General features: G+C 36.4%; 2 protein-coding genes across 2 annotated transcripts; one reads left to right on the top strand and one right to left on the bottom strand.

Annotated features, from left to right (window-relative positions):
* Positions 1-290: 290 nt before the first annotated feature.
* LOC145577549 (starch synthase 3, chloroplastic/amyloplastic-like) lies at positions 291-14,877 on the bottom strand. The gene is made up of 16 exons (XM_081635034.1): positions 14,490-14,877; positions 13,644-13,707; positions 11,818-13,539; positions 9,254-9,468; positions 8,027-8,297; positions 7,233-7,408; positions 5,057-5,164; positions 4,165-4,274; positions 3,261-3,366; positions 2,876-3,046; positions 2,563-2,691; positions 2,091-2,273; positions 1,871-2,002; positions 1,656-1,767; positions 1,180-1,303; positions 291-703 (listed from the first exon to the last, which is right to left on the bottom strand). Exons 1-16 carry the CDS (start codon positions 14,625-14,627, stop codon positions 571-573), a joined length of 3,894 nt encoding a protein of 1,297 aa, XP_081491160.1. The 5' UTR covers positions 14,628-14,877; the 3' UTR covers positions 291-570.
* A 4,626-nt stretch (positions 14,878-19,503) lies between these two features.
* LOC145579563 (uncharacterized) lies at positions 19,504-23,624 on the top strand. Its single transcript, XM_081636804.1, has 5 exons — positions 19,504-20,258; positions 20,836-20,912; positions 21,112-21,971; positions 22,207-22,350; positions 22,823-23,624. The coding sequence occupies exons 3-5, from the start codon at positions 21,426-21,428 to the stop codon at positions 23,117-23,119; spliced, it is 987 nt and encodes a 328-aa protein (XP_081492930.1). The 5' UTR covers positions 19,504-20,258; positions 20,836-20,912; positions 21,112-21,425; the 3' UTR covers positions 23,120-23,624.
* The last annotated feature ends 1,259 nt before the right edge of the window (positions 23,625-24,883 follow it).

Below are 24,883 nucleotides of genomic sequence, written 5' to 3'. Positions count from 1 at the left end.
ACTCGTGATTGCATGAAATTTGTTTGTATGAGTCCGTTCCACACAGTCTTGTAAATTTTAGCAAATTTTGATTTATAATAAAGTATCTATCTAGTATTTCCTAAAAAAAAGTGCGAGCTCAATGGTTTTATGGTTTTGGGGAAGGTGGGGATCCCAAACTTTTGGGGCCATTGTAACCATAATAAAAGTCATACATATGGAGTAGTATACAATAAAATAAACTTTCATAAGGTCACTTGATTCCAAAACAAAGTCCAAAAGAAGAAAAGATGAAAGATGAAATGATAAAATGTTTTTTTTTTTTTTTCTAGCAAAAGAATGAATCATTTTATTGATATTTTGAAGCAGTGTAAATAGCTTTAATCATATACTGTTCCTTTATGGTATGCTAAAGTGTATGCCTAGAATTCTGCTACTCAACATTATTATGACTATATTGGCACCTTATATGAAATAATATGGAGAACTAGAAGCTTTTGAGTGAACAAAAACTTATCAGCAAAATATGGCTGAACCTATACAATCTGTAGAATGTCCTAAACCCCTTTTGTCTAAGCCAGAGTGAGATCCTCAATTTTTCCGTGCTGCGTGATAAAGTTCCATATACTCTAGAGCAGGCCGATTCCAAGACCAGTCTTGTTCCATCACACGCTTGCGCAATGTGTTGAACCATTCCTTTGCATCATACCAAGCTGATATAGCCCTGAAAATTTCATCAAAATGTAAGCATCCTTTAACTATATATCGTACAGACAGAAGACCTTGGTAGTCCATTGGCCTTACAAATCTCATGTTATGGGATCAAATTTTAATTTGGTTGGGGACTTGAGAGGGGGAAATGGGCAGGAGGCTAGCAATGTTGTATTGTATATTACCAAAATAATATCATAAAGAAAGAACAACATGGTGCAGGTGCCAAGGCACAAGATATGTTGACACAGAAAATTCCGAGGCAAGGAAGGCAACGAATTCAGGGTCTGTAAGTTATGTCACTAGGACCTCCTTATGTCACTAGAACATGTAAATATGTAATTATGAACTTGTGGTTTCAGATGATGTTTGGACACTACATGACTTTATTAGACTAAAATACAAAATGCAAGAATAACCTCACCAATTTTAGACTTTATTAGTTTGTTCTAATTGTTGCTACTTGAGAAAGTATGGAAAATTACTCACCTATCAAGAGCATAATCTACCCCGGCAGGATCAGCTCCTTCAAAATTGAATCCATTAGGTTCCAAACCTTGTGCTCTTGCTCTCTCTACGTCATGATCAACGTCAAATACAGTATCGTGAAGTCCTGTAAAAACATGAGTAGACATTGACAGTTTTAACATATTGACTGTTGAGGTATAGTTGTAAGCTTGCAAATACATAGCATGATACAAAGGCTGGATATCTCACACAGTAACAAAATGATTTATGAATGAAAATTTTGAAACCAACATAAAACCAAGACATGACTTCAGCTTTCCACTGATATCAAATTGAACAGGGAATCAAAAACCAGAAACATAAGGGAGGCAAATAACTTGAAGAATTATCTCACCATAGAACCAATGTAGAAAACACAAGAAGATTACATAACTTAATAACATAGTTAATAAACTATTTATGTTGATGATGAGTATGAAATATGAGAAGATTTGTACCTCCAGTTTTGCGAACAACTGGTATTGAACCATATCGCATAGCAACAAGCTGGGTTAGGCCACATGGCTCAAATATTGAGGGGACAAGAATCAAATCTGCACCTGCATATATCTACGGAGAAGTTTAATGTGACTAGTAAGTCTACATGCACATTATATTCAGTTACTAGAAGACAATTCAAAAGAGCAAGCAATTGAGTTATATGATCAAATACCAAGTGTGAAAGAGGTTCGTCGTAATTCAAACAAAGGCCAGCACGGTCATGATGCATATTATGCAATTGATTTGCAACATCAACAAATTCTTGCTGTATGCGTGGGTCGGGAGCAGAGCCCAGCAACACAACCTAAAACCATAGAACACTGAAATTGACTGACTGCGACAAACCAAGCAACAATTATTAAGAAAAGAACCAAGATAAATAGGAGGAAGACCTGTCCGCCACGTTCTATAGTGCGCCAAATGGCATGCTTGATGAGATGGATTCCTTTCTGATGAGTTAAACGAGTAATTATTCCCACTAATGGGAAATCACCTTTTTTTATGCTAAACCTTTGTTGTAAAGCTTCCTTGGCTGCTTTTTTACCTTCTGCAACATTTTCTGATGTGTAATTTACCTGATGTTATATACATCATGCATATATGTCAGATTAAGAAGCTGAGTTTTGATGGACAAGGGGAAATATAGTAAGATCTGAGTCATATAAATTGCTGTCTCAAGCTTTAGAATCAGTAGAACAAAATCCTAATCAAAGATGCTTCATAAATAAGAAATTCTATCAGTGCCCAATTATTCACCTTCATTTCTCAGTAAGTTCGAGAAAATAATTGATAAGACGACTAACAAAAGCACACTTAAGCTTTTTGGGGAAAAAAATCCAGATTAAATGAAGAGGAATTACTTACTGGAATGAACTTATCATTGAAAGGATCCCATATATCTGGATCAATCCCATTTAATATGCCGTGAAATTTGTACAAGTGAGGAGCAATTGCAGGATTTCCAGCAACCTCCTTTGCATAGGTATTTGAAACCTGATAAATGATAACATATATAAATTAAAACCACCATCACTTGCATAGGCATAGCTAAACCAAAAGAGTAATGCAAATATCCACAGTATGACCCCCCCCCCCTCCCCCCCAAATTCTTTGACCTCAGAGATCGTAGCTGCCACAGCCACACAACAAGATGTTAAACAGGCAAGTATAGACTCACAGTTGTAGCCTTGTCTGCATATTCCATTGCTCTTCCAATGAAGTATGCCCCAAACTCGAGATTATGGATAGTGAAAACAACACGAGCATTAGTAAGACCATACTGCCCATAATGCTCTTTATACAGCCATGCCACTGGAGCACTTGACCAATCATGGCAATGAATTATATCCTGCACCAGGTGAACAAATTACAAAATTGCATCTATGAAGAAACGGAATATGTTTAGATCTCATAGTGCACTAAAAGAGAACTTAACTTGTGACAAAATACATTACTGAGGAAGGCTACAGATAAAAGGACAAAAAAAAACTCATGGCAGTAAAACTGACAGAGATCAAAGAATCAGCAATAGCAATTCAATAAAGTCAAAGCTCTGAACTTACAGGATGAAATCCACTTTGGAGGAGATATTCGAGTGCAGCATGGCAAAAGAAACCAAATCTTTCGCCATCATTTTTACCAATATAGACAGAATTAGTCTGGAGCAATCTGTCCAAAGCAAGGAAAAGAGCCATGGCAAATGATCAAATCATATACAATAGTATTTACAGAGACTACAACAGGCTGCCAAACACTAAAGACTAAGGACATGGTATAAATGACATTCTTAGAAAAGAGCCAGATTTTTAGCATAGAGAGAGTACTGCCCTAGATTCATTCAATAATGTGATTATTTGCTAAGCTGGATACGGACCATAAAAAAGAAGATGGCTGTTTTACATCATGATCTATGAGACGATTTGTAACACTCGATCACTTAAATATATGTACCGTAGATGAAGAGAAGATCTTGAAGTCCTGAGTCTACACTTCACCTTTAAAAGGCTGAGCAGTGAAGAGACTTTAAAAGGAGAGTCACACATGGAGAAGAAGAAGAAAAAAAAAAAAAAACAAATCCCAAGAGCCAAGGCTCTATAGCGTGGATACAAATATGTAGCAAAAAGGAGATAAAGTGAAGTCTCAGTATTAAAGATGTGGCATAAATACTGGTCTTAGTTCATCAGATTATCAGAAGCTCAGGCAGTATCTAGTAGCTTTTACATGCTTACTGCTTTTCAATTTCCAAACTTTATCTGTACAGATTACAGAACGTTTTTCTAAAAGTATTTTCAAAAATTCTCCGTATTGACTCTAGCAAATTAGGTTCAAACTGATCATATCCTGACCAGTGACCACAGGCCTCACATACAACAGTTGCTGTTTATTTTTGTTTCCTATCACTAGCTAGCAATTGCTGAAATTTTAGTAGTGGCATAAACACAAGAGCACAAAAGGTTTGCCAATTACCCATTGAGAGGCTCCAAAAAGTGGACAGACAAGCCTTCAACCTTCCCAAACCAAACTTTTATCTCAGTACCACCCCATGAATAGCTCTTTGCGTGATGGAAGTCCTTCACCTGTTGCAATATAATGATGAAAATGCATATACTTTATTTAAAAAAAATTAATTAATTAAATAAATAAATAATACTGAGAATGTAAAATAAAAGTTGGTATATCTGGCTTTTAACATATTTTGCTTTTGAAAATTAGTTATTATTCCCTTCCACAGTTCCACTTGCCCTCTCCCTCCAACAAAAGACCTGTTTAAGACCTAATGCCCTCCCTCTCCCTTTCTCCCTCACTTGCCCTTCTCCAGTAGTTCCCCTTCCACTGCCCATCCCTTCCCCCTCTTCCAGCAAGTACTGTAGCCCCTGCAATTGGTTGGCTATTGTAAGGGGAATGTAGGGCAAACCATGAAAATTGAAGGAGGGTTGTAAGGAGTAAGGATATGGTGATAGGAACTGGGAAGTCATGAAAATTGAATGGGAGAGAGGGAAGAAGAAAGGCTAGCAAGACGATGGCGGGGCCCAACGGTAGCGGTGGCTGGACTGCTGGAGTTAGTACTGGGGGCTGTGACGACGGCAGGGGTGGAGATAGAGTTGTATTTTGTGACGCCCCTTGCATAGTTATGATTTATGACTAATCATTACCAGAGAGAAAAACCATAAGCTTTAGGACATTTTGTAGTAATATAACTTATAAGACAGTTAGTGACCAAGCTCAGCATACAAAAGGTAGTTAAAACCAAAATTTCTACAATTTGTGAAGGAGATGTTTGAAGTTTTAGTGAGCTTATAAAGCCATTCTAATTAAGACAGTAAGAATAAACATAAAGAAACATGGGAAAGTGGCTTACATGATTAAGGTTCAAGCACTGATACTTTGGAAGAATTACATCAACATGATGGTTTAAATCTTGAACAGCACGAGACAAGCTAGTCACAACATCTCCAAGGCCACCCACCTGCATCAATTTCAGATTATAAGTTTGTATGTTTGTGTAATGGACTGAGCTTACTGCTAACTTAAGTCACACAAATAACAGGAAAATAGAGATGAAAAGATTGCTTCTTGAGTGAGCTATATAATCTGATTTTTTGTAAGTTGAGTAAATGTGAAGAATTAATAAAGATTAAAGCTTTACTATTGATTGATAATTGTGGAATGGTTACAAATGATAGAGTTAATAGCTTGAAGCTATTACTCTCAAATAGTGAGTTTAGCTCACAACTCTCTAACAATGGCTTGAGGCCATAACTCTCTCTACCCTCTAGGTTTCCCTGATAAATTTCTGCCTACCTCTTTCATTCCCCTCCCTCTCTATTTATACTAAGGACTATTAACCTAGTAAACTAATATTACTAGAATACCCATACTACCCTCCTTAGGTTAGTCTATTAAAGTTTGTACCTTTAGCTTAAATTGCATAACGAAGTCAGTTATCCAAAAAGAGAATCTTTTCGTTTTTTAGGATTTTTATTCCAACTCAAAGACTAATTTGGAGATGGAAAAGGCACCAAAATAGAATGATTAATCACATACAATATGTGAGCAAGTTAGCAACTGAAACTTGTTTGTGATCTACCCCTCCTATCAAATCAAGAGACAATTTAACTTATAGAAAGATATTGATCCACCTCGGTAATATTTTTGGTCTTTATAGCAGATCATGGTCCTGATTGATTTTCGTTATCAAATGATGACTCGGCCTATGGGAAATTAAATCATTAAGATAAGACGGGGATCAATTGGATTCCTGAGAATCATCTAGATTGGTTATGCAAGCAAAAAGAAAAACTGAGGAAAATTAGCAGCGTCCTGGTGTCCTCTGAACTGAGTTTTCCTTAGCATACACAGAGCCGCTAACCATTAACAAGATGGCTTCATAGACAAACAAAAGTATATGACTACTACAGTATAGTTCACCATCTCACCTATACTCCAACATAAAATCGTTATTTTTTTAAAAGAAAAAAAGGGGGTAAATAACAGATAGTGGGTGAGTGAAGTTAATAGAATAAGTGAGAGAGAGACCCATTAAGTCGGATATTTGGAGGTAAATAACGACAATAAAGAATTAGCGGGGTTAAGGGAGACATATTAGGGGTAAAATGGGGAAAATTACAGGCCATAAAAAGGAAGATTCCAAATAGGAAGAACAAAAGAAACACCCCAAAAATGAAAGCAGGAAGAGCAAAAAGGAAAAGAGAGTGTACTGGACATTGGACATAGTATTCCTCATTGTAATACAAGATTTCTTCCTCAAATATGAATATCACAATGGTTATTTGAGAAAAGCCTTTTTGGATGCTCTAGACTAGTTAGTAGCAATCCCCCATTCCTCCCTATAATTCGCTAGCAGCTGGAGTTTTGCATAGGATAACAATGTTATAGCACCTTCTGAATGTAAGTGCAGAACAGCTTAAAATGAACCACGAAGAAGCTTGATGAGAATGGAATGTGATTGTGTGAAAACCCCAGCATTTGAACTAACTTAACATGAAAATAAGTTGAGGTCACCTCATTTTCATCATCATGAATCTAAATGTATCTTCTAACCATAATCCATGGTGAAAGGGTAATGCAGGTGTATTTTAAGAGTCTACAGCATGAATTATAAATATTTTCCTTCACCAAATCTGGTTCATGTGTTTGAGTACTTGCTCATATTGACCCAGATCTTATTTCAGATAATAGTATAATGCAGATGTAATTTAAGAGTCTATAGCACAATGGATACTTCAATATAATAAAAAAATACTTTCCTTCAAGAAGTTTGGTTTGTTTGTTTGAGTAATTGCTCATATAGACCTGATTTTATCTCAGATTATAGCAAAATGCTAGTGAAACCACAATCTCTAATTCTCTACGGGAATATAATCTTATGTATCACTATTATTGTAGCCCGAAGACAGATTATCGGCGGGGGGGGGGGGGGGGGGGGGGACCAAAAACCCACTAACTTCTTACATACACTGGCATGCACAGGTTGAAATTGCATCAAAAAAGAATCAACTTAGTGAAGATTTTACCTTAGCAATAGGAGCCATTTCGACAGCTATATGAACAATATGCATTGGAGGCTCTTTGGCTATCCCACCAAAGACAGGTACATGGTAATCCATACCAAATTTGTTGTCAAAAATTCCACCATCTTCCCACTCAGAGAAAACAAAATCCATCATGTACGCATCCAATGGCACCTTGACTACAAAGAGAACTTTGCATTAGGAGATATCGAGTGCTATAATATCAATGGCAAAAGCAACTCCTGTTTCATGCTTGAACTCGGCCTTTAAATAATAAATATAGGTAAATGAATGAATGAGCGCTTTACTCCTCTAGTAACATCAACAATGGATGTACTAGTCAACAACCTTTCCCAAGGAAAATTGCAAACAAGCAAACTAATTCATAGCACAATAAATAAAAAAAAACCATTTTAAGTAGACAGAGTTCAATCATGAGAACAAAGAGTACAACTAAAATACAAAGATCAGGACAGCATCAGTGTTCACATGTACAAGAAATGTCAGTCACCCATCCAATACAAAATAAACAGCATGTAATTTCAATTATATATGACACAATGTGCATCAGCAAAACAAAAAACAAGAAGTTTTCTGAAATGAGTGGCGTTTTCTTGTCTCAGAAAAATAATAGAAAAAGACGCATATAATGTGGCTAGAAAGTTTCTCAATGGCGAAATCCTTCAAGGATTCACTAGACACGTGAAGAAACAAAGAGGTCAAAGTACACAGCCAACATCATGAAAATGTATCCATGAATAAAAATTAATCGTACAATAGCAGTTGATTAAGCTTACCAGTTGTCTTGACATGAGTACCATTCTCGGCAGGGTACATTTTCTGAGGGGGCAATGGACCTCTACGATGGGTCCATTGATTAAAGGAACCTCTAAACCAAACTTCTGGCTTCCCATTCAGAACAGTATTAGAGGGATTGTAATACACAGTAACATCTTGTCCTGCTTTTACATCCACAGGATCAGTGTAAACAATATGCCTCTGAGACAGCAAGAATGTCTTCAAAGTTTTTTCTTTGGTTTCAGCCTTCATGTGAGCTGTTTTTTCAGCCTGTGCATAGAACAACATTGTTTTTATAGAATATACATGTTACTGATGTCAGTCAACAAGGCCAGGTAACATGCAGTACAAAGCAATTACAGGTAAGGGGATGAGAGAGAGAGAGAGAGAGAGAGAGAGAGAGAGAGAGCTTCTAGGAAGGTGCCATAAAACAAGTCCACTGTTAGTTGTAAAATGACTGTTTCAGGCAACATCAGTCTACTAATATGGTAATACCTGTAATTTCTTTTCTTACTAGCAATACAACCAGTCAACCACCCTCCAAAAAAAAGGGTGTGGGGGGGGGGGGGGGGGGAGATGAAGAGAAAAAGGCACAGGTAATCAAGACAGGTATCTAAAGCCTAGAACTCTAGACACATGTAAAAAAGTAACCGATACATGTATGGTGTATCTATACACATCCAAATCAAAAACTTCAATAACACCAACCAGGGAAACCCGGCATCATCTGACCAGAGGACTCCAAACATCATTTGTTCAACTCTTCATTGTACCCTCACATATTTTTAAAATCGGCAATAGCTGCTAAGTCCATTACTTCTATACTACATGCTGTGATCATAAAAGACTTAGGTGAGCACTCTCCAGTCTCCAGCAAATGTTTAGATTTTGAGCAGATAGAGGTGTATTGCCTATTTCTCCAGATATCAAGATGAATTACAAATAACACTGATAAGCTCCTACTACTGTGAAGACTACTTGAGGGACCATAGACGGGGACACGGGGTGGTAGATTTATGGCCTTTCCCGAGAAAACTGTCCATTCAAAGAATAAAAAAATTCTAGCATTTATTGTTTTTACTGCAGCATGATGATAGCTAGTAGATGGTTTCTTTAAAAGGCCAGGAAATATATGTTGTCAATTACAGCATTATTTGCAGTACCAATATAACAACTCTAAAGTAAAAGGCTAGAATTATGATGAAACTTAATGACAAAGTAATCACCTTGGCACGTAAGGCCTCCTCTTTTGCTCTCCTGTCCTCCTGAAGTCTCTGGTATATCCGCAGTTCTTCCTCAACCCAGTATAGTTCGTTAGGCACGGACTTGGGAACAACAGCATGGAAATCCTGGCGCTTATTGTTATCATATATGGAAGCCTTCTGTGGTGGCCCATCAGCAAAAACCCAGTCCAAGACAACTGCTTGATCAGGAACCGTAACTATACAAAGATGCACACAAATGCATCAGTATAGTAAATTATAAACATTTTGAAAGCATTTACTTTTATAGCACATTTTTATTGATCTTTTTGGTTCATTCCTTCTAGTCCATATGCAGTATCAATGCAAGGGGAAACAACTCTTTCCTTTTAGTCACTATTTCCTTCTAGTCAGTTTGTTATGCATATAAAATATGGGCACAGGAACTGACAGACAAAACAAAGTGATTTCTCAGATGTTAATGGTCACCAGCTCACCACCTTAGTTTACTTTTCCCAGTTTCCAACTACAAACAAGGAGTATAAGCCTTGCTAGTCTGAAAGTGACGTCACCACCATATAGAATAATGATTGTAACTTGTAGGACAATAAGAACTACCATAGCACTTCTTCAATTGACCAAAAATAATTTCCCTCGTGCTCACTCAGGGAAATAAGCAGAGAAATACAAATGGACTATAGTTTGTGTCTCATAGTTAATAAAAGTATATATGTTGCTACTTGAATAAGAAGGTACTATAATAGAAAACAAAATTCTATAGGTCAGACCTATAATAGAAAACAAAATCTCTGTTTCATACTCCTTCAATCTTACAACTTCCAGGCATCTAGAAAGATTCTAAATCAAGAGTACCAAACTTCCTGTAATCAGATTGAAAACCAGATAAAGACTAATAGAGGTATAATCTGGCAAAAGCAGAACAAATTCCAATTTCCAGATATTAACAACAATGCCTAAGCCTTGATTTAAAGGATGAAAGTAGCAGCATGACCCAAGATTTTATCTCCTGTGGTCGTCCACAAAGATCCTCTTCCTAGCACTTCTATCTAGTGCTATATGAGTTTATGCAATAACACATCCTTAAATATAATGCAATGGGGATTTGCAACTGACCAGAGCTCCACATTGTTCATCTATCCTAGAGCTACTGGCAATATTAGCAGCAGACTTTTTCACATTAAGATTACAGACATGCAGCAGTCACTTCGTTAGTTTCAGGTAGCCCTAATTGTTGGGTTCAAGTGGATCTGCGAGTGTGACTTGAGATGTCCCTCATTGGAAGTAGAAATGGTGAGCTTTCTAATAAGCCATGTGAGTTACTCCTATTTTCAATTGCTTTTAGGATGGAACCTCAATTGGGTATTGTTGAAGGGATTTTCTCAACATTTGGTATCAAATGGTTTGGCTGGACATGTACACTTTTCAGATGCTATTTTGATTTGGGCTTGTGCATCCCTTTTGTTGTTGACGATCTTCAACGTGTTTTTTCTTAATTTTAGTTATTTGCACTGTTGGATACAAGTGTGAGTGTTAGTTTGTCACACATTGTAAGCAGGAGGGGATGAGCTACTCTTATTGCCAATAGATTTACAGTTGGAAACTCACTTGGTTTTGATGATAGGCTTTTGTCACCTGCTTTGATTCATTTAAACAGTGATCCCAAGCTAGCACAGTACAATTAAGATTTTCAAAAAGTCAAATCACAATACTCCCTCCATGTTTTAATAAGTGTTACATTTTGACCGGCACATATTTATAATAAAAGGTAAGTGGGGTAGTTGGAATATTAAAAAATTGTTAAAGAAATATAGTGGATTTAATAGTTTATTAAAAAGTATGAATGTGAGAGGAAAGAAATAATTAAAAAGTACTCCGTAGTAGTGAGTTTAGGTGGGGACATAAAAGGAGAAAGATATAATATTAAAATGTAGCTTTTTGCTAAAAGGAAAGTGTACCACTAATTAAAACACGGCCACGTTTGGTAAGGGTAACACTTACTAAAACACAGAGGGAGTAAAAATGTGCACTACTTAGGCATGGGTGGACTTTATCTTCCTAATGCATTTAAATGTTACTCAAGTGAGATTTACTTTGGTAGGAAAAGCATAAGCAATCATTTACTGTGTTAAGAATAATGCTTAAAACTGCAAACAGATAGAAAACTCCAACGGACAAGAATATATCATCAATTAACAAAGAGTGCATCTAGTTAATGAGAGGTGCCTTGAGAATTTAGACAAGAAGCAACAAAAACCACTAGTCTATCCTTCAGACATTTGTCAATGGTAAAGAACACCTTTTCAGTTATCAGATTGATATTTTATAAGATATGAATTCTATTATCCTAAATTTACAGGCCACAGCAGGTACAATAAGAGTGGTATGTTCGGAGTCTGTTCTGGTGTAGGACTATTAGCAGCCACTGGACAAACTTCATTGCAAAATCCATAATCTGTTAGCATATGCTACCCGCCCTTTCCCAAAAAAATGAAAAGAATAAAGAGGTGGAAAATTTCATCAATATGTGAATTTAGTCAAGGAAATATTAAACTATAGCACTATCATACCTTCAGCATACCACCAGTCGCCCTCTTTCTCCACAGATTTCACTAGTCTGGCAACAACTGAGAGCCCAAAACTCCAATTATCATGACCCCCATGAATCCAAACATCATTGGCATGAACAAGAGGGCCGGAGCTCTTGTTATAATATAAACGAACCAAATCACCATCTTTAAACTCACGAGGTTCAAAAAACCAAACATTATCCATGGATGACACGGCTTTCTTCACCAGTTCTCTCAGTTTCTCTTTTCGTTTCTCTACTTCTGCCTTTGCTTGTGCTCGATCAGCTTCGCTAGCAGCCCTCTCTTCCTCCCTTTGCCGCTGCTCCTCAGCTTGTCTCTTCCTCTCAGCTTCTACCTTTGCCAGGTTCTCTTGCTCTCTACGTTTCTCCTCGAGCAAGAAATCTTCAAAAGTATCCAAGTCCATGCCCCCTTCCACAATAATGTGGAAATCTTTCTTGTCATTATTGTCATAAACATCTTGCCCGTTAAAAAAAATAAACTCCATCTTGTATGCTTCCTTGGGAACATGAATCTGACAGGACCACCAATCACCCCTGAGATGGCTCTTTTGAAGTTTTGTGGTAAATGATTTCCAACGCCAATCATTAAATGCTCCCATGACCATCACATCTGGTTCATCTTTCAGAGGGGAAAGACTTCGATTGAGGAAAAGCTCTATATCCTGATCAGGTTTTGCTGTCTCCGGACAAATAAAAACTTTGTTTCCTTTGGAAAAATTATGCTCCGCCCTTTCCTCAAGTACTTTCTGCCGTTCAAGAGCTTCCATCTCCAACTGCAATTTTCGCAAAGCCTCTTCCAGTTCTTTCTCATCAGTGGTTATAGCAGCCCTTGAGCTTGAACCCACCACCTCAGTTTCTGTAACACTCTCATCATCAAATTCCTTACTATCTAACTCTTTGGTTTCCCTCTCATTGCTAAGGAGAGTTTCAGATCCTGGCAGCACTTCAGAGTCAGTAACATTTTTGTCAGATTCAACACTTGGATAGCTAATCAAAGATATATTCTCCTGAACGCTAACTATATCCTCTACTTTTTTCTCGTAAGGGGTTAAATCAGAAACCTTATTTTCTGATACCAACATTCTAGTTTCAGCCTCAGAGCTGTCTTCATTGCTTTCCTTGTTTTCTGAAGCCATGTCCTCGAAAATCTCAGAACCCCCTCTATCTAAATCTAAAGCTTCATTTTCGGTCATTTTATCCTTCTCATTCTCATCAATTATTCCAGTACCAGAAACTATTTTTTCAGATTCCAACACATTGCTTTCAGTAGAAATTCCTTGTTTGCTCTCTAAATCCTCAGGTTCTAATCCAGTTGCATCAATCAAATCACTATTACTGCTCCTACCTTCCCCGATAAACCCTGTAACAGTGTCAATTTCCTTAAGCAGATTTTTACTACCATTAGTTACTGCTTTCTTGGTAAGGGATGACTTTCCAGCTTTCCCATTAGTTAAATCCTCCCTTTGTTCTCCAATTCTATTTACTTGAGAAACTTCTGATCTCGCGGTTTTCTCAGCACTAGATCCTACATCAGATGCTCTTTTACCAAGCTCAGGAGACGAATCAACAGAAGGACTGTTATCTTCTTCATCCGTTTGATCCCTCTTTGGTGTGCTAGTGCCAACAGGAGCCTTTGGGACAAATCCTTTGGGAGCAGAACCTTTGGGCCTTGACCATTTTTTCTGTTTCTTCTTTGAAAATTCTATAAAGGAGAATAAGCATTGCTAAGGCACAGTCAGAGGATACAAAAGGAAAGTATTCCCGAAATTAATCTCAAATGGGAAACAGTAATGAAGACACACTAACCTCCAGTGGCATAACACGGACGGAAATTTCCATTCCTTGGGTACTGTAGATGCCTAGAGTAAGACTGGGATAAAAATGGGTAACAAGAAACAATTCTTAGTCAATGAATCAATGCAGATACAACATCACCTCAAAGAAGTACTGCTCAAAATTGAACCAGACAGCACCAATTAGTTTCAATTATCCAAAACCGATATTTGCAGGATCACTGCTACAAATGCTAATGCAAGAGAAGGCATCCAATCACCCACATTAACTAATGAAAAGGGGTTGGAAAGTGCAATAATATGAACACATTTAGCCACAATCATCAAAATAAACACTTTCACTGTTTCATAACAACTCAAAAGCCATTAAACTAATAAGAACCCACAAAAACACACAGCATTCACAAATGAAACAAACAAATTAATAAAGAAATCAATAACATTATTCAATTATCAAAAGGGTAAAATAGTGAATCAAATGGGAATTTCGTGTGAGATGTCAGCTAACTAGGCTCACAGAGTCCTAGGGTCGTACCCAGAACCTAAAATCTAATCTCGTCTACATCATTGCCCTTTATGGCCCTCTATACACTCGGCAAACCGACACACAACAACAATGTCTGAAATTCACCATTGAAATGTAAACCATCTACATCACATATTACACATTATTAAAATCGGACATAAAGAAACAAAGACAATCAAATGAAAAATTCATTACCAAATCACAAAATCATTGCAAAAACAAAAAAAATAAATTAGTCCGTACCAATTACCAACATCAAATTAGAAATAAAATTTCATCACCTACCCATAAAAAAAGATTAAATTTTATCAAAAAATAAGGGAAGAAACTTACATGAAAAGATCTGTAAGATGATTTGCAAGGGACTAAACCAGTAAAAGGTCTGAAATTTAAGTGGGAATTTTGCCTAGTAATAATAAAACTTTGACTGCACCAAACAGGCCTTTGAGATTGCAACCCAGAAACTTCCATGGCTGTGAAGCTTTCTCTCTCTACTTTCTCTCTCCTCCTTCTGAAATCACACTTTCCGAAGTTTCTCCTTCTGCATTCTATTCAACACTCCAACATCCCCCCCTCTTTCAGTGATCAGTCATTGATATTCGGAATCAGCAACATCAAAAAAATTAATTAATAATTTATTTTTAATAAAGATTTGATTTTTATTTAATTTTATTAGTTTTGGAATTTTTGGGTGTCAATTTAAATGAACAAATAAAACCAAATGGGAAAATATCAACAAAAAAGGACAGGCTAAATTTGGATAGTAGTACACACATTGTATTCTCTTGCTCAAGTGGAATTATCAGTCATGGCCTTAGAATTTGAGCCGTAGGTTGGAGACTTTGGAGAGGTTTATCCTGGGTTTAGTATTGCTGGGGTGTCATCGATATCGACCGTTGATTAACTAGCTCGTGACCACTTGATTGAATAACAAGAAATGACTATTGCGGTAATAAATGATGGTAATGAATATTCGTATATATTTATGTACAAAGTACTCCGTATTGTATAAGGAACGTATCTTTGTCAAGAATCTCGTAATGTGTGTATCCGTTTGTGTGATATTTCATTACTTCCTCATTTGATTATCGCCATAACCCCTTATTCCTCAATACCAACTCGCACTTTGTAGTTAAAAAAAAAAAGTACATAACTTATTAATGCTAGAAAATCAACACATACACACGAGTTGTGACTAGTTGTTCAACATTGAAGTATAAAGATTGTGAGCTAGCTTAGTACTCCTATAGTCCTATCATCAATAGGTTTTAAATTGAACCATATTGACTTATTGAGCTTAGATGAACACTATTGAGCTGAAAAAGAGTCATCTCCTATCGTTATAAGATACTCTCCGATTTCAATTAACATACTGCAATTAGGGATTTAGGTTTCAGGATGTTATAACTCTAGTCATTGTACTTTTACTATACTCCATTATTCGTTTCAAAATAAATGCCTCATTTTACTTTTTGTAACATTCACATAATTCACTTTCACTAATATTAATAATGTATACAATTATACAAGTACATAAAAAAAAGGTACTCTATTTGATCACAAGTAATGCCTTTTCTTTTTTGTCAAAATAAAGTAATTTTTTGACAAAGAGATCATTGTTTCTTGAATAGTAAAAACAAAAGAAAAGGCATTACTCAAATGAACAAGTAAAATTACTTCTTTTTTTTATTACTATCTTTTTTTATTGATTCTTTTCTTATCGAGACAATTAATATTACTTGTATGATAAATTGAGGTTACTTTAGGTAGATAAAATAAGACTATCCTTATAAATAGTTGAGAGTTACTCTGATAAATAAATGTGAACACACAAAACTTAAGTTGCATATTTTCCGATCACATTTGAAAATTGAAACCCACTTACCCAAATTTTGGGTTCAAGTTTTTCCATTTTTGGATTTGAATTTGTTTATACAAAATTTTTACTTCGTATTTCTTAACACCCCCTAGACGGAAATTGATTTTAACATACCCTTATTTAATATTGGCACACCTTCATGTGAGAAGAACATAAAAAAAAATGTGCTTTCATATAGAGTGTGCCAAAATCAACTTATAATGTGACAAAATCATTGCCCCTAGACCAGACTACCTCGTATTTGGTTGTGGTATGTCGAGAAGGAAGTGATAACAAGTTCAAGGGTAGCATCAACAAGACAACAAGTGTACATTTGAGTTTGACGTGTCAAATTAAAAAGTGCCATGTGGAGGGTGAAATGAGAGGGTTCAGTGATAATATCTCATTTAAGTGAGCCACATTGTACCTAGCAAATGTCATTTTTGTGGGGGTTATCATTATTTATGAATCTTCTAATTAGTTAGCTAACTTCCTAGCTAATCTTTTCCTTTATCAACTTTGTTAAAGCTAATTGTCAAATTACTTAACTATGGGCCTAATTAACTAAAATATTGAAACACCATTAGTTTTTTAATTTTATGTATCGTTCATGATGATAAGAGACAGATTTGAGGATTTTCTTACTGTAGTAATGTATAGTATATAATGACTACTTTCTTCGTCATAAATAAAGTTATCGATCAATTCATGTACAAAGTAGTATGCAGGTGAGAAATTTTACGTGGTTTGTTGCACACAAAAGTAGGGGTGTTCATTATTCGGATAAAATCCGAAATTCAATCCAATCCAAATTTTAAATCGGATCGGATTGAAATTTTTTAAAAATTCGAATTTTCGGATCGGATTGAATTGACCTTGTTTGGATCCAAAAAACCGAAATATAAAACCACACTTTTACAAATAAGGATACATATATTAATCATGTAAATTTTTTTTGATAATTACATTAATATAAACTATGAAAAATTATGTTTTTAATATTTGTATTAATCATGAGGAACTATGTATTTAAAACTAGGCTTTTTATAATTGCATTTTTATTTTTATAATCACTTAAGTCCCTAAAAAATTTGCAATGTATTTTAATTCGGATTTTCGGATCGGATCCAAATAACCGAATTTTATTTCGGATTGGAAACATGAGAAATTCGGATCAGATTGGATTTAAAAATCAAAAACCGAATTTTATTTCGGATCGAATTGGATTTGGCCTAAATCCAAACCGAAAACCGAATAGACACTCCTAGGTTATAGATCGTACATAGCACTACATACCATAATTAAGACAAGAAAAGATAAAGAGAAAGAAAATACCCATACTCCAACACCGTCACCCGAGCAACAAGAAATTGAGATCCAAAATCGAGGCTATGAAGGTTGAATTTGGTTGTGTTTGTTTTAGATCTGGATTTGACGGCCAAATTCGACCATCGTAGCCTCGATTTTGGACTCTTGGTAAACTTTGAGTACTTTGACGGTGATGGTAACGGCGCTGCAGTGAAGAGAGAGAGTGTGTGATAGGAAAAGGGTAAGTGTTGATAGATGTTACGGTGGTGGCAACGACACAGACATCGCTGGTGAAGAGGATATATAAGGGCGGTGATAGATGTTGCGGTGGTGTTTCAAAAAAATAAAAAAAATAAAATTGAGGTGGTGGTTGTGGTGGCTGCCATGGATAAAGTAGAGGAAAGAGGAAGGATGTGGTGGTGTGGAAGAATGAAGGGGAAATGTTGACTGAGGTAAGAGAGGAAAGGATAAATGTTGAAGGTAAGTTTCCTATTATGTTGAAATGGTTATGAGGGTAAATGAGTAAAAGTGTAGTATTGTATTTGCCCATAAAAGAAAACAGGTCAAGTAAAAAGAAACTTCCCAAAAAGGAATACAGGTCAAGTAATAAAGAACGGAGGAAATATATCTATTTATTATTTTTCTTTTCGATCTATTATTGACCCACCTAATCGATCAACTATCGACCAAAACCCTTTTGACCCAACCCACTAGACTTTGCATGAGGTGACTTTTAATAACCCGGCCCACAATTGACCCGCAGTGCCCTGGCCCAACCTACCCAATCAGGTCTCAAGAGTGATGACTCTTACTTTCAGTTTGGCAAGAGAATTTGCTTGATAGACCGTAGAAGTGAATCTAAGTAACTCACCATGTATTCCAGTCTCTTGGAATCATTAAGTAATTGATACTGGCATTCTGATGGCTTTCTTGAGCAGGGTACCCTGCCATTTAAACTTTTGTGTTAGGAGTTCAAATGGACAGAAAGCACTCTAGGATTACGTAATATACTTACTATATGTATTGGTGTATTACTTTATCTTTGCTTCACATAGTTAGCCATCTTCTCCACTTGTGGGTGACTGAACAGCCATTCTATTGCTGTCTATATCAAATTGAAAAATATCAAGAATATTAGATTTCTTGCATTAAGAAGAAATAAAAAAAAATTGTTAAAATTTACATATAATTACTCACCAAGACCTGCCATAGGCACTTTTTAGGAGGGTTCATAGTAGAGCCGAGCAAAAGAGAGGGTCGGCCGACCTATGGCCCGAAATTCGGGCTTTTCTAGCCAAATCCTTAGGGACGGACCGGGCTTTGGGTCGGGTATATTTGGGATTTTCGGGCCAAAAGTTGGGTCGGGTTAGGCCCCATGTTGAAAAATGGCCCGAAATTTTCGGGTCATAGGGCTTCAGGCCATTGTCGAGCCGAGTTGGATCGCCAAATGCGGGCCACTTTGCTCACCTCTAGTTCATAGAGTCGCAACCTTATCTATAGTCAGGCTTTATCAGATACATTTGACAAATCCAAACTTATTTTTCTATCTACTTATTAATATAATAGTTATTTAAACTTAACACATTGTTTTTTATTTTAGGAAAAATAGAAACTAATAATCCAACCTTTGTCACTTCTGCTCAAAACAATCCCACCTATGAATAATCCAGAAACAATCGCACCTTATACCCTGACCTGCTCAAAACAAACCTTTTTACCTATAACCTGTTTAACAGGTTAATTTTTAATTTTGTTTCATTTTTTTTAATGTCAGTCTTTTTCCCTCTCAAATCCTTCAACTCCTTTAATGGAACCCACCATAATCGTCACCACCAATCTTCCATAACCACCACCAGATATGACCCCAAACTCCCTACCTACCCACCTGGCCCCCACGAAATCCCCTGAAACAGACCACCTTGTAACCTCCTAAATTCGAAACCCACTAACCCACCCCACCCCACTAACCACACTGACCTCTCACCTCCACCATCCGCCACCTCACCGAAAAACCTTAACCGCCTCTCAATTCCACCAAACCACCTCCATAAATCCTTCAATTCGCGCAATATTCAATCAAAACCCCAAACAAATTTCCCGAATCCCACAATTATCATTTTAGGGGGCTGCAATTATACACCAAGCTAGGTGAGGGAAGCAAATTTAGTTGGTAAATAAGAGGAAATGGAAGATATTCGGCTGGGGGGTGAAGGCGACAGTGGCAGTGAGCCTATGAAGGTGGGATTGGAGCAGATTTTGGGCACGGAGGAGGGAGCAATGTTGCATCGACAGTTGCGGCTGGGGAAGGATGCAAGTTCATGCAGGGGATAAGAGGAAAGGGGGAGATTCCAGCAAGGGGGTGAAGGTGACGGTGGTCGGTGGGGGTGGGGCAGATTCAGGTGGGGATCGTGATAGGGAAGGCAAAGGGAAATGTTTTTATTTTTTATTTTTATATATATATTAATTTTCTGATTATTGTTTTATTGTTTTTAAAATTATTTAAAAGTAGACCAATCAAAAGGTGACATGTGAGTTACCTCTTTTAACAGGTTACCAATTACACAAACCGATAAAAGGCTTGTTTTGAGCAGATGGGGGTATAAGGTAAGATTGTTTCTAGATTATTCATAGGTGGGATTGTTTCTAGATTATTCATAGTTAAACTAATGCTCGTACTTTTTAAAACAGGTTTACTCTAAACCCTTAAAAGGTCTGCGCGGTCTCATAATTGGACGATCGTATAAAGACTCAACCCATCTATTTATTAGACGGATCTATCCTTTAATAACTGTGACGGGTCATAGGGATCCATAGAAATATAGAATTGCTCTCTCTCAGATTAGTCAGATATCCATTGAAGCGCACTCAACGTTCTCCATTGAAGCGCAGTTGGCGTGAATCTAGTTCTTGTATCCCCCATTGAAGCAGCTTCTGAGGTAAGTTGTTTGTATTTGTTATCATCATATTAAATATCCCTAAAATTATGAGATCGATAATTGAATCAAGTATCCCTATAATTATGAATCAAATTTGGTTGCTGATGTATTGCACAACACTTTAATGTTAGGATTTAACTATGAAATCAGAGCTCTTTTCCCTCCTGCCCTGCCTCAGGGACGGGCCTAATAGCCAATTATCCTCTGTTTCGGTAATTACAGAGCTAATTAGTGTTTGTATTTGTGTAATTAGGATTTATATTTGATCTAACATTATTAATTCTTTGACAAAGTTCCACCTTTCTGGCTTTAAATACCCAATTAGTTTGTATTTGTGTGATTAGGGTTCATGTTTGATCTTATATTGTCGAATTATCTGCTAAAGTTCCTACCTTTGATAATATTAGCTTGTATTTGGTTAGCTAGTGCTCTATCTTTGGCTTTTGATAATATGGGTTATTATCTGTAATTGTAAAATTTTTTCCAATATTTGTTTGTGCTGCTATTAAATTGACTGTTGTTTAGTAAGCTTTGCTGCTAATTTGATGAAGATAAGTAACAATATTCTCTTTGGCAGGGATACTGAAGAGATTTACTCTTGTAAGCATGGTAGTGAAAAAGACTTGGCCTACCCTTCAATCTTGCAAGCATCAGGTATAATTTCAAAGGTTTTTAATTTTTTAGCTTTTGTTCTCCGATTCTTCATAGTGAAATAGAATTCAAGTTTCCTTTGAACATTATCTGATCTGATCAATCTAATCTTGCTAAATTTGGGACTGAATTAATGAATCCGCTCCTTCCATTTATCATTTGCTACATATGAATGGTGTTTAATTAATTTGTTCACTGGCAGCGTTATGAATCAAACGATCCATTTAGTCGATTACCAGATGAACTTGTGTCTATTATCATGTCCTTCTTGACCATAGAAGGAGCCGCAAGAACTTGTGTTCTTTCTCGTAGATGGAATTACTTGTGGCGACGTCTCCCTGTCTTGATCTTTAAAGATTTCGATGCGATGAAGATGATGTTTGAAGAATATGAATCGATTCCCCATGAAAGATCAAGTTTTTTGAGGCGGGTGAATAGTGTTTTGGAAGGTCATCTCGGCCATCCGTAGATAATTTGAGGGTGGCTTTTGATTTGAACAAAGGGTGTAAATGTGATATGAATAATAAGTGGCTGGCTTTTGCCTTAGCAAAACAAGTGAAAAGGCTTGAACTAGACTTCTCAACACCCCTACGTGGAACAGTAATGAATTCGCTTCCTCGATGGCATTTGCCTTCTAATAATTCAACCACCACCTCTTGCTTGCGTTCTTTGTCTCTCACATATGTCAACATAACTACTAAAGAGACGGATCTCCTTTTTAGTTCTTGCATACTCCTTGAGACTTTGTGCATACAGCGTTCAACATCTTTGAGATGTGTAAGAGCTTTAGGTTTACCTTTACGGCTAAAACAATTTGAGGTATCCTGCTGTCCCCGTTTGAGAAGCATTCATATTTCGGCCCCAAAACTGCTGTCATTTGCACATCATGGCAACCCTATCAAGCTACACATTGAAAATGCATCTTTACTCTCAAGGTTGTCGGTTGGTACGAGTGCATCTGACCAAGACGTTGTGTCTTATGCTTTGGACTCCCTTTCAAAGTACTCCTCGCAGTTGGAGTATCTGAGCTGGAGTGTGCAAATGTGGCATGCTCGTAAAAAGGTATTAACAATTCCCGTGATATATTATCATTATTATTGATGCATTAATTGAACTTATTACTATATTGAACTTATTTTTACTGAATTTAATTTATTTTTTGCTGAAACCTTAACAAATTTCAATAGGATTGAACTTATTACTACTGAATTGAGCTTATTTTTACTGAGAATAGGGCCTTACTTTTTCAATGAATGTGTGTTTGATTGGGAAAATTGCTGATGTTTTCCAATTATAGTTAAATTTAGGGATCAATAAACCACCTGCCTTGACAAACCTCAAGCATCTGGAAATCAATATCACGGGTGTTTGTATACAAAGCCTCTTTGGGTGTGCAGACTTGATGGAGGCATCTCCATTACTAGAAAGATTGACTTTAAAGGTATCATTCTGTTCTCTCTCTAATGATCTATTGCAAATTGAAATATGAAGTAACTTAGGCAAATGAAGTAATATCTTAAAGTAACATTAGAAGCTGATTGATGGTATTTGGCTTGGTAAGAGTTAGCTAATTTTTCTTATTTTTAAAGCCAACTGTGAGCTTGATAAGAATGATCACGAATTAAACTTGAATGAGCTAGCTTTTAAATTATTCTCTGAGCTTAGCCGCTTAAGAGAGGATTGTCATTGTAAGTTGTTATTTTTATTTTCTTTTTATATATTATGGATTTTTTTTTTCTTTTTTTGAGCTTGAACAAACTTACTAATGAAGTACAATTAGTTATTGAACTGTTTAAAACGAATCATTAATGAGGTGAAGATTATGTTCTAGTTTACCCTTTTGCTGCGAGTTGAAGCTTAAGATTATAGGTGGAGCTGGTATTGACATTGTTTCCTATATATGCATGTTGCAGTTTATAAGATTGATGTGTGTATGTAACAATATTCGACCGTTAAAGAAGCGTAGGGTGCAGCCCCTCAAAAGCTTGAAGACACTCGAGCTTGATCATAAATTTGGATCAGTTGGATGTTCAATAGACCTTGAGATTGCTACTTATGTGGTTGAGAATTCTATCATGCTTAAAGATGTGATCGTTGTGCTGAGCCCTGAACGATGTTCATATTCAAATGAGGAAGATCGAGTTGCACAATATAAAAAAATAGTGCCCCAAGGGGTAAAGTTTACTTTAAATAGGCTAAACCACTACTAGGAATATTGCTAGTAAAATTTAGCCCTTCTCCAGTTCGGGCATGGCATTTACCCTCACTTGGGGTTCCATGGTTAAACATCACGTTTATGATGTACTAAATACTTCCTCCTGAATAAGAAAATACGAAGTATAGAAGATAAGATATGGAGGGAGTATATATGTGTGTATTACTGTAGGGGGTGTTAAATACCGCCGTCCAAATTTATCGCCACCGCCGTCATTTCAAGCAAACTGACAATCTTGCCCTTACTAACTTTTTTCCCCATTTTCATTCTCTAACATTAGTCCATCAATCACAACTCTGTCTGTCAGTTTGCTCGAAATGATGGCGGTGGCGATAAATTTGGACGTCGGTATTTAGCATTTCACAAGTATTCATATCTATTGGCCATGTATTTAATAATCTATGAACCATTAATATTTAGGTAGGGTATTATTTGTTTGATTTTTATGTGTAATTTGAGATATTTAATAAGGTAGTATATGCATTGTTAACTTGGATTGATATATGAGCTTTTTAGCATCGTATCACCCTATTTTTTTTTTTTTATTATTTATTTATTTTTTTTAAAAAAAAAATTATATTCTGCTTGGTACGGTAATCATTATAATGCCTTTTTTTTTACCTGTTATCATTGCACAACTTTTCATTATGTATGATACCATTAAATACCACTCTAATTTACACCGTAACACAACCATTTAAAAAGTTTGTCGCCATTAAGGGCTTGTTCTCATTGATTGAATTGAGTTGAACTGAATATTTTATAAAAGAAGGAAATTAAGAGGTGAACTGAAAATAATTGTATGTGAACAGACCCTAAGTATCCATAGTTCTTTACTACTGTATTAAATTACTTATACGAAGTACTTGTATAAAATTTGATCATTACTTACGTAAAAAATGTAAAAACCATAAGAAGGATTGGTCGTTAGTTCAAAAAAGTTGAAACCCTAATCCCGCCTTTATCTTCCCCTCAAACCATTTTCCCGCCTACCGAATCTCCATCCCTCTTCTTTAAACCCTCCTTTCTTCCATTCACTCTCTCCTCCAAATCTCACCCGCCCCATCTTTCTCTCTCCTCCAATTTCCACCCTTCTTTCTCTCTCTAAACCCCCCTCACTACCCTCCATCAAAATGAGACCATCCTCTTCCTCCCCATCATCCCCTTTATCATCGTTGTCGTCATCGTCATTGTGGTATAACAGATATCTAAGACCAGGAGCGCTAGCCCAGATGAGATATACTAAACTTACCACCATTAGACGCTCTCAGATCTGCTTCTCTCTCCTCCTCCTCACTAATTCTACCTCCAACCCGAACCCGAACCCAAATGGTTCGATTGAATTGGAAATTGGGATTCCTTTCTTCCCTCTCTCTCCACGCCGCTCTCGCTGCCTCGCCCGTAAAAAGCTCGCCGCTGTTGCCCCAATTTTCACCCCTTCTCCATCCTAACAATTTTTCCATTTTTCTTTTTTTTGTTGAGTTGATTGTATAACGGGAAGTGTTAAATTATGTAACAAAGAGAAAAAAAAAGTGTTAATTGTTGAGTTGAATAATGTTACAATTGCAATTAATTTTGTAGAATCTTGATACATAATTGTTATACTGTTTGATTTTGAGTTGATTAATAATAATGAATTAATTAATGATAATGAAGTGGTGTTAATTGTTTTGCTTGCATTGATTTTTGACTGATTGATTGGTAAAGAATTGGGTGATTTCAATTTTGGCGGCGAAATTGGATTGTGGAAATTATTGTT

The sequence above is a fragment of the Chenopodium album genome, chromosome 14, assembly GCF_948465745.1.
Source record: "Chenopodium album chromosome 14, dcCheAlbu1.1, whole genome shotgun sequence".
Taxonomy (NCBI): Eukaryota; Viridiplantae; Streptophyta; class Magnoliopsida; order Caryophyllales; family Amaranthaceae; genus Chenopodium; species Chenopodium album.
Note: the sequence above shows the minus strand (reverse complement) of the source record. Positions and strands in the feature narration are given on the sequence as shown.